The sequence below is a fragment of the Salmo trutta genome, chromosome 6 (assembly GCF_901001165.1).
Source record: "Salmo trutta chromosome 6, fSalTru1.1, whole genome shotgun sequence".
NCBI lineage: Eukaryota > Metazoa > Chordata > Actinopteri > Salmoniformes > Salmonidae > Salmo > Salmo trutta.
This window is the reverse complement of record NC_042962.1, coordinates 46,564,296-46,577,341: the sequence shown is the minus strand read 5'-3', so window position 1 is coordinate 46,577,341 and position 13,046 is coordinate 46,564,296. Positions and strand designations below refer to the sequence as shown.

At 43.4% G+C, this 13,046-nt stretch overlaps 1 protein-coding gene across 1 annotated transcript in view; it reads right to left on the bottom strand.

The window, feature by feature from the left end:
* Nucleotides 1-13,046, bottom strand: part of LOC115196063 (nck-associated protein 5) — a 167,202-nt gene that overhangs the window by 137,963 nt on the left and 16,193 nt on the right. Inside the window, exon 2 of the mRNA XM_029756569.1 lies at nt 9,375-9,483. Within this exon, the coding sequence (XP_029612429.1) occupies nt 9,375-9,437 (63 nt within the window). The 5' untranslated portion in view covers nt 9,438-9,483. The remainder of the gene's footprint in view (nt 1-9,374; nt 9,484-13,046) is intronic.

The following is a 13,046-nucleotide window of genomic DNA, read 5'->3' as shown; positions in this document are numbered from 1 at the left end:
CCTGATCACTTCTCTCCGTTATGATTATTTGACACATGTCATATGAACCCTAAGCCACCTTTAAAACAGTGTGTGGACTGTGGAGACATCCACTTTAGAGTTATACATGCTGTTATACTATAGTCTAGTGTGAGAACCCAGGCCTCTGACCACAGTGGCTTGTCACTGGATTTCTACACTGTTATAACTCTCAGTTACACAGTCGCTTCAGCCATAGGATGTGATATCAGACTTTCCCATTGGACTGCATAGTAATGTAAGAGCCCAATCCCCTTAACCAGCATGTCTACCCCCGTACACAGTAGTTGCTACCCAGCACCATGTTTTATTTATGTCTCTACTTGGCACTGTGGTAGCTGACTGTAATATGGCTATGGTGAAGAAAAAAAAAGCTTTACCAACCCGACTCCATGGTGGCTTATCTTCCAATTCATTTGCACTTAAATGACGCATAAACCGAACTAATTTGTCTGTTTTGGAGATATGTTCCCATTTCTGGCTTGTTTTATTGCTCTGTGGACTAGGCCTATGAAACAACACATAGGCTCTGGATAACAACAATGGAACAAAACAAGCATATAAAATATATTATATGAGGAAAGGCTCCCCAGAACCAGGAGCCGGACAGCTACCCAGAAACCAGACGTAGGTTTGGATAGTATTTGTTACCTTTCAAATACTTCCTCTGCGCTTGACTGAGCTTGCCCGGTGCACATTGAACCAACGGAATAGTACCAAAAGTGCAAGGTGCAAACCGTGCCCAAATGGCACTCCAGAAAGGCTCAATCAAACATTCAAAGAAAACAAATACTATGTGAATCCAGCTCTGCCCAGAAACGCAACACAGAGACAAACAGGAAAGCACTCCCACATGCTGTTTATTCAGCAACAATTCACAACTAACCAGTGAGTGTTTAATCAGTAACGTGGAACTCTTGATTATTAACCCTCCATTTGGAGTATTTTCAATTTGCTTTTGCTTTTTTTGTCAATTATCTCTAAACATGAATGCATAGCCGCATGGATAAAATACAATTTTGGCAGGAAATAGGGAGAGGTTGCAGAAACAACGGTATTCTAAGCTGCTTACTCAGTTACGGTTTAGGGTGTTGTTTCATGTCTGATTCATAAACACACCCATTCTTCTCCTGATACCTCCTGATACATCGTCGTACGGCATGTGCCTGATGTCACGGCTGGGAAGACAGTTGCAAAATGTTGATACATTTCCCAGAATTCCCAGTTTGCATTCCAACTAGGTTTTCTGGAAGTCCGGGAATTTTGAAAACGTTACTAGAATTGTGCAACTCAAATAGACAAAAACATATATAATTTCACAAATGTACCCCCCCCCCCCCCTATATAATTTCACAAATGTATCCCCCCCCCCCAGCTTTGAAGGGCCAGTCTGCAGTTCAAACAACAACAACAAAGTGGTCACCCTAACCTCATGAGGCAGGTACATGTATAAGTTATACCAAATGGATGTACCAATCGCAGATTGCCACTTTAATCATTTTAGGTCTGGCCTCATCCATGGTGCATGCATGGCTAACATGTACTAACATGTACTAACATGTACTATGAGAAGTGACAGGGCATGAGGGAGCAGCAGAATGACTCTGATGGAGCTGGATCCTGACCTATATTAGGGCTAATCTCTGGGCTGTGAGCAGGCAGAGGCGGCAGACACAGAAGGGCATCATTCAGATACAATATACTGCATCACTGCATAATTGCATGACTAAGAGCAGTCTCATCTGCAGCAGGCAGACTTTAACAACACAGATCTCTTATGTAATGCAACTAAGCCACTAAGCCCAAACCTAGTTAGGCTACAGCTCGCCCTACGCCCTTCCTTTAGAAAGATAACCCTGCATGGGGATATTAAATATAAAACCAAACTGACTTCCTGTATAAAGTATATTGGAGTTAATTGGATCAATAAAGCCAGATATCTTCTTTCATACACTACCGGTCAAAAGTTTTAGAACACCTACTCATTCAAGGGTTTTTCTTTATTTTTACTATTTTCTACATTGTAGAATAATAGTGAAGATATAACTACGAAATAACACATATGGAATCATGTATTAAACAAATAAGTGTTAAACAAAGGAGTTCCCACATATGCTGAGCACTTGTTGGCTGCTTTTCCTTCACTCTGCGGTCCGACTCATCCCAAACCATCTCAATTTGGTTGAGGTTGTGGGATTGTGGAGGCCAGGTCATCTGATGCAGCACTCCATCACTCTCCTTCTTGGTCAAATAGCCCTTACACAGCCTGAAGGTGTGTTGGGTCATTGTCCTGTTGAAAAACAAATGATAGTCCCACTAAGCCCAAACCAAATGGGATGGCGTATCACTGCAGAATGCTTTGGTAGCTCATGCTAGTTAAGTGTGCCTTGAATTCTAAATAAATCACAAACAGTGTCGCCAGCAATGAACCCCCACACCATCACACCCCCTCCTCCATGCTTTACGGAGGGAAATACACATGCGGAGATCATCTGTTCATCCACACCGCGTCTCACAAAGACACAGCGGTTGGAACCAAAAATCTCCAATTTGGACTCCAGACCAAAGGACAAATGTCCACCAGTCTAATGTCCATTACTCATGTTTCTTGGACCAAGCAAGTCTCTTCTTCTTATTGGTGTCCTTTAGTAGTGGTTTCTTTGCAGCAATTTGACCATGAAGGCCTGATTCACACAGTCTCCTCTGAACAGTTGATGTTGAGATGTGTCTGTTACTTGAACTCTGTGAAGCATTTCTTTGGGCTGCAATTTCTGAGGCTGGTAACTCTGATGAACTTATCCTCTGCAGCAGAGGTAACTCTGGGTCTTCCATTCCTGTGGTGGTCCTCATTAGAGCCAGTTTCATCGTAGCGCTTGGTGGTTTTTGCGACTGCACTTTCAAACTTTCAAAGTTCTTGAAATGTTCTGTATTGACTGACCTTCATGTCTTAAAGTAATGATGGACTGTCGTTTCTCTTTGCTTATTTGAGCTGTTCTTGCCAAAATATGGACTTGGTATTTTACCAAATAGGGCTATCTTCTGTGTACCCCCTACCTTGTCACAACACAACTGATTGGCTCAAATGCATTAAGAATGAAAAAAATCCACAAATGTATTTTCAAGAAGGCAAATCTGTTAATTGAAATGCATTCCAGGTGACTACCTCATGAAGCTGGTTGAGAGAATGCCAAGAGAGTGCAAAGCTGTCATCAAGGCAAAGGGTGGCTATTTGAAGAATCTCAAATATAAAATATATTTTGATTTGTTTAACACTTTTTTGGTTACTACATGATTCCATATGTGTTATTTCATAGTTTTGATATCTTCACTATTATTCTACAATGTATAAAATATTAAAAATAAAGATAAACCCTTGAGTAGGTGTTCTAAATCTTTTGACCAGTAGTGTATGTACAGTAGGTACTATTCCACAAAGAAATTACATTTTTTTGTCCATTAAAATAACATCAAATTGATCAGAAATACCGTGTAGACACGGTTAATGTTGTAAATGACTGGAAACTGATGATTTTTTATGGAATATCTACATAGGCGTACAGAGGACCATTTTCAGCAACCATCACTCCTGTTTTCCAAAGGCATGTTGTTTATCATTTATCAGTTTATCATTTTAAAAGGCTAATTGATCATTAGAAAGTTAATATTATAAGTTATTAATAAACCAATTTGGCACATTTGGGCAGTCTTGACACAAAATGTTGAACAGAAATTCAATGGTTTATTGGATCAGTCTAAAGCTTTGTGCATACACTGCTGCCATCTAGTGGTCAACATCTAAATTGAAACTGGGCTGGAATAATACATTATGGCATTTCTCTTGCATTTCAAAGATGATGGCACAAAAACAATACAAAAAAAGGTTGTTTTTTTTCTTTGTATTATATTTGCCAGATCTAATGGTATATTTTCCTACATTCCTTTCACATTTCCACAAACTTCAAAGTGTTTCCTTTCAAATGGTAACAAGAATATGCATATCCTTGCTTCAGGGCCTGAGCTACAGGCAGTTAGATTTGGGTATGTCATTTTAGGCAAAAAAAAAAATGTAAGTGTTGGATCCTTTTTACAAACATTGTCAAAATACTTTACATATCCCAACAAAGGGAGCCGACAAATGTAATGTTTTCAAATCTACTGGCAGACAATCTACTGGCAGACAATTACACAAAATCCCTATGTTCATAGATTCATAGACCCATTGTCTATCCGGTGACCAGATACAGGTACATTCTGATTCGAGCTGGAAACTGGAACATGAATGCTGGGCCTGTCGCCAGACGGAATGTCAGAAATGACCTTTCTTGTTTTCACAGATGCTTGGGAAAATAAATGTATCGGGAGGCTCATATCCTCTCAGGAAAGGGAGTGTTTACAGGCTTTAGTGAGTTTCTCTGCCAGGGCCACGAGGGCTCTGGAACCCTGGCTGGGATCATCCACATCCCTCCTCACCAGGGCAGGCCAGAGCCAGACATGTTCCACCATAGTGCCCCCGTTCCTGGGTAACAACTCAGCCCGCTGGCCCCATTTTGTCACTAGCTCCACACTAGCCCTGTACTAATGCTACAGGGCTCCTTCTGCTCCTCTCCTAGGGCAACAAAACCCCATTCTGCCCCTATATACTCCAGCTGATATAAGAACTGTCGGTAACACTTTCTATGTCACCAATATCTATAATGCATTACAAACCCTCACAATGAGTTACAATGCAGTCATAATGCAGTGTCAATTTTGAGATGTACACACATAATAGCTGATAATGGACTATAGACAACCTATGTTAGTGTTACGGAAATGTCTAGGAACTAGTATGGAAGATGACGCGATTGTGCCTATAAGTCTACCAGTCTTAATAGTCATGATATGATTCATTCTCCATGTGTACACTATAAAACAGGCGCATCTAGCTCCAGCTGTCCCTTGAGAGAGAAAGAGACAACGCATGCATGAGTAAATGAACAGACCAATATTGTTGAATAGTATGGCGTGTGGTTAATATGGCCCAGTATCAGCCTGGACAGTGAACCAGGCCAACCCGTGTCAAATTAAAGCAATAAACACCATATGCCAAATCTTCAAACGGTAATTGCACCGCCTGTTATCACATAGGGTGTCATAAACAAGGCGCAGTAATCGGGCACGTGATGTCCCGCTGAAGTGATTTGAGGATATGATCATATAATGGTGAATGAAAGTGAACCACTTTTCAGTATCATTTCATGACCACCATTTAATCAACATCTTTCCTTCTCTCATGAAAATGACTTAAACCTATTATTTCCGTGTCACATAAACTCAGCAAAAAAAGAAACGTCCTCTCACTGTCAACCGCATTTATTTTCAGCAACCATAACACGTGTAAATATTTGTATGAACATAACAAGATTCAACAACTGAGACATAAACTGAACAAGTTCCACAGACATGTGACTAACAGAAATGGAATAATGTGTCCCTGAACAAGGGGGGCGGATTTGACAGTTCTTGCTGTGAGATGTTACCCCACTCTTCCACCAAGGCACCTGCATGTTCCCGGACATTTCTGGGGGGAATGGCCCTAGCCCTCACCCTCCGATCCAACAGGTCCCAGACGTGCTCAATGGGATTGAGATCCGGGCTCTTTGCTGGCCATGGCAGAACACTGACATTCCTGTCTTGCAGGAAATCACACACAGAATCAGCAGTATGGCTGGTCGCATTGTCATACTGGAGGGTTATGTCAGGGTGAGCCTGCAGGAAGGGTACCACATGAGGGAGGAGGATGTCTTCCCTGTAACGCACAGCGTTGAGATTGCCTGCAATGACAACAAGCTCAGTCCGATGATGCTGTGACACACCACCCCAGATCATGATGGACCCTCCACCTCCAAATCGATCCTGCTCCAGAGTACAGGCCTCGGTGTAACGCTAAATAAATGCAAATCCGACCATCACCCCTGCTGAGACAAAACCGCAACTCGTCAGTGAAGAACACTTTTTGCCAGTCCTGTCTGGTCCAGCGATGGTGGGTTTGTGCCCATAGGCGACGTTGTTGCCGGTGATGTCTGGTGAGGACCTGCCTTACAACAGGCCTACAAGCCCTCAGTCCAGCCTCTCTCAGCCTATTGCGGACAGTCTGAGCACTGATGCAGAGATTGGGCGTTCCAGGTGTAACTCGGGCAGTTGTTGTTTCCATCTTGTACCTGTCCCGCAGGTGTGATGTTAGAATGTACCGATCCTGTGCAGGTGTTGTTACACGTGGTCTGCCACTGCGAGGACAATCATCTGTCCGTCCTGTCTCCCTGTAGCGATGTCTTAGGCGTCTCACAGTACGGACATTGCAATTTATTGCCCTGGCCACATCTACATTCCTCATGCCTCCTTGCAGCATTCCTAAGGCACATTCACGCAGATGAGCAAGGACCCTGGGCATCTTTCTTTTGGTGTTTTTCAGAGTCAGTAGAAAGGCCTCTTTAGTGTCCTAAGTTTTCATAACTGTGACCTTAATTACCTACCGTCTGTAAGCTGTTTGTGTCTTAATGACCGTTCCACAGGTGCATGTTCATTAATTGTTTATGGTTCATTGAACAAGCATGGGAAACAGTGTTTAAACCCTTTACAATGAAGATCTGTGAAGTTATTTGGATTTTTACTAATCATCTTTGAAAGACAGGGTCCTGAAAAAGGGACGTTTCTTTTTTTGCTGAGTTTATTTCTGATACACATAAACCTCGTTCCCACTAGGGAAGGTGTCCAATCAAAAATGCATCTTTTGACCAATGGGTAAAATCTGTGAATTCTGTTGATATTCCTTTAAAAAAACCAATGGTCCCAAACCTCATGTCTCTATCGTAATCTGTTCCAAAGTTATTTTAGTTTTTACCCTTGAAGGATGGCCAAGATTAGGGTAACTAAATCAATGGAGGCCAGAGACTAAAAGTGGTGAAAAATCCGCAAAATAACAGTATGTCAGCTAGGCTGGATGCTGTGAGAGAATTAAGGCAAACTGACAGGCTCACCGTTAAACTCTCATCGTTCTTCTTGAATCCGAAGGACATAAAACAATATAGAGGTAAGATAGATATCAATTTTGAGACATGACATGTGGTATTTTCATATTTTAGTATATGGCTTTTCATATTAATGGGAAATTCCTGTTCTTTTTGGAAGATTTCTCCGAAAAACAAGCGTATCTCTGAGAAATGTCAACGGAGCACTGAGTCTACCGCAAGCGTTTTATTTTCAAAGCCTCTAACATTCAATTCACCTCGTGTGGAACAACTCTGCAGGAGACCACCGCAACGCGTCGCTGTGAGAAGCGGCACCGCTCTGACAACAGAGTTCATTTGCTTATTGCCGGATGTATCTGACATTTTGAATATAATGTTAATGATACATTAAAGAAAGACCCCACTGAATGATTCAGAACGTGAAGAATATCCTGGTCAAATGTATTTCATTTTATAACATAAGGAAGGGAAATTTCATAACCAAAGCGTGTTTTCCCCCACTCTGGGCAGAGTGGTTGGACACCCTACACTAGGGCTAAACCAAGCCAAGCTAAGGCAGGTTGTACTGTGCTGGCCTGGTTAAACATCCACCATAGTTGCTGGAACCATGCCGGAAAGAACAATGTGAAAACAAAAATAAGAACGGGAAGGCCATAATCGAGACCTACCACCACAGGCAGACGTGCTTGTACTTGACATTCCAAAGGAGCACTTAATACTGAGTTCACCTTGAGTTAACCCTGACAAAAACAAGTTTCCACTCTCAAAGTCTTGTGTGTCGCTCTAGACACCGGGGGATAGATAAGCCTGTCAATCACGTCGACACAAACACAGCCAGAGGAGGCTGCTTTTTCTCAAACCGTCTGACAGGGTATGTTTAGTGTACCAGACCTGGGTTCAAAGCCAAATAGTAGCTGTTTTGTTTTAAAAACTTCAGCTGCACTTGATTGAGTTAACCTCAATGGAACCAATGGAGTAGTCCCAAAAGTGCAACTGCAAATCCCGCCCATCTGGCACTCTGGGCACAGGCTTAATCAAACCCATGTCTGGTTTGTACTTTTCTCTAACCTGTGTGAGTTGTAGTGAAGGAGAGAGAAAGAGACATATACACAGAGACAGAGACACAGAGAGACGGAGGCACAGAGACAGACCGAGACACAGAGAGAGACCGAGACACAGAGAGAGACGGAGACACAGAGAGAGACAGAGACGGAGACACAGAGAGAGACAAAGATGGAGACACAGAGAGAGAGACGGAGACACAGGGAGAGACGGAGAAACAAAGAGAGATGGAGACAAAGAGAGATGGAGACAGAGAGACGGAGACACAAAGAGAGATGGAGATAGAGAGAGATGGAGGCACAGAGAGACCGAGACACAGATAGACCGAGACACAGAGAGAGACAGAGACACATAAAGGGACATAGCGAGAAAGAGACACAGAGAGAGACAGAGACACAGAGAGAGACAGAGACACACAGAGAGACAGAGACACATAAAGGGACATAGAGAGAGGGAGACACAGAGAGAGACACAGAGAGAGGGAGACACAGAGAGAGACAGAGACACAGAGAGAGACAGAGATACAGAAAGAGACAGAGACACATAAAGGGACATAGACAGAGGGAGACACAAAGAGAGACAGAGACACAGAGAGAGACAGACACATAAAGGGACATAGAGAGAGGGAGACACAAAGAGAGACATAGAGAGAGACAGACACAGAGAGAGAGACAGAGACACAGACAGAGACAGAGACACATAAAGGGACATAGAGAGAGAGACAGAGAAAGACACAGAGAGAGACAGAGACCTGTACCCCCGCACATTGACTCTGTACCGGTACCCCCCTGTATATAGCCTCATTATTGTTATTTTATTGTGTTATATATTTTTATATATAAAAAAATATATATATATAAAAAAAAATATATATATACATACAATTTTTTTTTATTTTTTTTTTTAACTTTCATTTATTTAGTAAATATTTTCTTAAGTCTATTTCTTGAACTGCATTGTTGGTTAAGGGCTTGCAAGTAAGCATTTCCCTGTTGTATTCGGCGCATGTGACAAATAACATTTGATTTGATTTGACACAGAGAGAGCGAGACAGAAAGAGCGAGACAGAGAGAGCGAGACAGAGAGAGCGAGACAGAGTGAGCGAGACAGAGAGAGTGAGACAGAGAGAGAGACACACAGAGAGAGAGAGAGAGAGAGAGAGAGAGAGAGAGAGAGACACAGAGACACAGAGAGAGAAAGAGAGACAGAGAGAGACAGAGACACAGAGAGTGACAGGGACACAGAGAGAGACAGACACAGAGAGAGGAGCTTGCCCCTTTGACTTACCACCAAGCTGCTGTCCAGCGACAGTCTCTTTAGCTGCTCCCTCCTCTCCAGGTGTCGGTTCATGGTCCTGCTCTTCCGCTGCAGCCCGCCGCCACGGTCATGGGAGCCACTGTGGGAGGGGAGGGGTGGGGAGAAGCCAAAGATCACTCTTTTGTACAGGAGAGACACTATCTTTGGTTCTCCCAGTTGGCTGGTGGGTACACCAGTAGTGAGACTATAGTAAGTTAGTAGAGCAATCATCCTAATTGTTATAGAGCTCAGAGTCCATGTTATATTTTGCGTCTTTGAAGCTGAGAAGGAGGCGGTGGCGTCTCTCTCTCTCTTTCTCTCGCTCTCCCTCTCTCCTTCTCCCTCTCCCCCTCTCCCTCTCTCTCTCCCTCTCTCTCCTTTCCTCCCCTTTCCTGGCTTCCCACCCGATCTCTCTCTTTTTCCTTACCACTTCTACCGTTTCCGTTATTGTTGTGCTGCCCGCCTGCTCGCTCTGCTAACCTGATAGCAACCGGAAGTGTTGGAGAGAGGGAGAGCCTCACTCCGCTGATCATCCCTGAGTTGATATGTTTTCTGTCCCCCTCCCTCCCTTCTCCTACTTCATGTTTTCATAGGCTTCTCCAAACAGAGTTGGGAACCAGCGCGACCGGGCCAACGGAGGCTAAGGGAGAAGATAAACACTTCACTTCACGCATACTACTCCTCTACAAAGAGCTCTGTGCCTCCACTCAGCCCTGCCACAGAATAAGCACACAACTTCCTCATCAGTGAAGCGCCCGGGTCAAAGGTCGCACAGTGACCGCCAAGGGTCAGGCACCTTCTGTCATGACCGCTGTATAGTATGTAATGTATGGATTGTGTGTGTATTTACAGTATGTTGCGTATTCTAGGAGCCACTTCAAAAGAGAAAATCTCTTTGGGTACTGAATACAATTCATCTCTTTTAAGGCTAAATTATTCCAGGTTTACTTGCCTTCACAGATTGTCTTCTAACCACATCCCCTTGGTCCCAAGGCCCTCTGTCTCTGGCTTGTCTGTTCCACCCTGGCTGAGACCTCAAATGGCTTGACTACACCTGTCAGTCAGTATGCTGCTGACATCAAAATGCTACATCCACTGTCAATCTCTCATATCCAAAAGGTTCAGTCAATATACTGCTAATATCCAGATAGCATTTCAAACCCACACAAAAATGGTTAATCTAAAACCCAATTGACTACTCATTGATTGCTCTTACCCCAGCACTGGTAAAACTGATTGAGATTACATCATTACAACCAGAAACTGGTTGAAATGACGTCATTATGATGACATTTCAACCAGTTCTGCCGGGTTGGTCGGCCCGTTCTTGCTGCTCTACATCTAAGCGTTGAAGGAAAGGGCTTGATCAACGACAGGACAGGACGTCATGCAGGCTTCCTCCCGTTATGGCACCAACACAGACAGTTCCTGTTCTTGTTATTTTCTCCCTAATGGTCCTACATTCAGTAGCTTTGATGTCAATCAAACCTGGGTTTAAATACTGTTTGAAATCATTTCAAATACTTTCGCTGGGTTCGATTGAGCTTGCCTGGCGCAACGGAACAAATAGAATTGTCACAAAACTATAAAACCTGCCCCATCTGGCAGGCTAAAACAAATGCCCAAAGTATCTGAAATGATTCAAATAGTATTTGAACCCAGGTCTGATTGCTATGTGTGCCAGGACATTACGTCAGCTGTAATTCTCATTCCATGTTTAGATTACATTTTCAGTTAGTGCCTTCTCTCTAAAGATTAGACTGGATGTAAAGCCCCCACGCTTCCTGCAGACGGCCAGATAGGGATTGTGGGTAATCGAGAGCAAATGATTCAAATGGATTTACGTTTGAACTTGACTGCCCTGACTCGAAAAACGTAATAGATTAACCAGTCAAATGCAATGACACCGTTTCCACTGAATGTAGGGTAAACTCTAACAGGGGAGTCAGAAAAGTAGAACCAGAGAATACGTCTACGCTGAGCAGTGAGAGCCTGTAATGTAGCCGTTCAGCTTATGCCCAGTCTTCATTGAAGTGAATGGGGGGCAATACCCGCTCTGCAAAAGTGACCCTTGCAGTGCAGCAGGTCCGTAAGGTTGTGTAGAAACAGGTGGTCGATAGGAGGTCGTTAAAGCTTAATCAAACACATTTGGAGTCAGATATGAGAATGGGGGAAGGTAGGGAAACGTGATAACGTACAAGGACAAAACGAATGGTTGAATAAAGCAAATGACTCTCGATCTTGGATGAACAGCTTCTGACATGGTCAAGTTCGGAGAAATATGTGCAACTGGCCCGAAAGCAGAAGAGAGGAAATGCACGAGGCAGGACGTACGTCTGTAGACCAGTGTCTTACATCACCAGCCGAATGTTGAAAATACTACAATAACGCGTGTCTACGGAAATGCATCACGTGATATTTCACAAAGACTTCATATTCAAATGTCCGTGGTAACGTCAGTGAAAAGTCCAAGTGGCTGGAAATGTCCCCAATGGATTTCAGGGATGTTATTTCATACATTTACAATGCCAAGGGTCGTGGGTTTGATTCCCGCTAGGGCCACCCATATGTAAAATGTATGCACGCACGACTGTAAGTCGCTTTGGATAAAAGTGTCTGGTAAATGGCATATATTGTTATTGTTATTAAGTTTATTATTATTATAATTGTATGTAACAGAGGTGGTTCAGTGAACATACACTTGTGTGATGAGTAGCCTTTTCGGTGTGATTAGCACATTTGAGATAGTCCCGAAGAATTGGTTATAGACTTTAGCTCAGAGGGCTAACACAGTCCCGAGACCTGGGTTTGATACCCAGTCTATCCCATATGCTGTAGAAGCTGATGGAGTCTCACTCGTCTGTTCATTGGCCAAGGGAACAGCATAAATAGGCCATTGGATACTAGGAACAGATTACGTCTGTGATGATCTCTGGCCCACGCTATCATCATAAAATACAATCCCACAGGGACCTCCCTATCCTCATCTCCTTATCTCCTCACACACAACAGCCCCTCCTTTCTCCAAATGATTTACACCAAACCCAATTTACGCTGTGTAAAACCGGTCTTCTGTATGGGGGGCGACACAGATACAACAAAGAGAGACACACGTCTATGGCCATATTACGCACTCGTCCCAGCCAGTAAGACAGTAAGTCAGCCAGCCAGCAAGTCAGCCGGGTGGAATGGATGCAATCAAAGGTCCACGGACAGTCCTGACATCTGGGAGTCTTTGTGTACACCCCTAATTAGATGCCAGGGTGGAGGTGGAGGCGGCTCTGAGGGTTATGGAGGGGGAAAACCACTCTTTTTAACATCTGCTGGTCGAGAAACTAGGGAGGGGGATGCATTTGGGGTTGCACAGGGGTGGACTAGAGAGGAGGGAGGGAGGGAGGGCTAGGGATAATGAGAAAAGAAAATAGCATTATGATCACTTATATACAATTGTAATAACGTCACATTCGTCGTAGGAAGGAGACCAAGGCGCAGCGTGGGTATCGTTCCACATCTTTTATTTTAATGTGAAACTTTGCAAGACAAACAATAAACTATAAACAAAACACAAACCGTGACGACAGAGGTGCTACATGCACTAACTCAAAATAATCAACTACTTAAAAAAAACAACTACTTAAATATGATCCCCAATTAGAGACAACG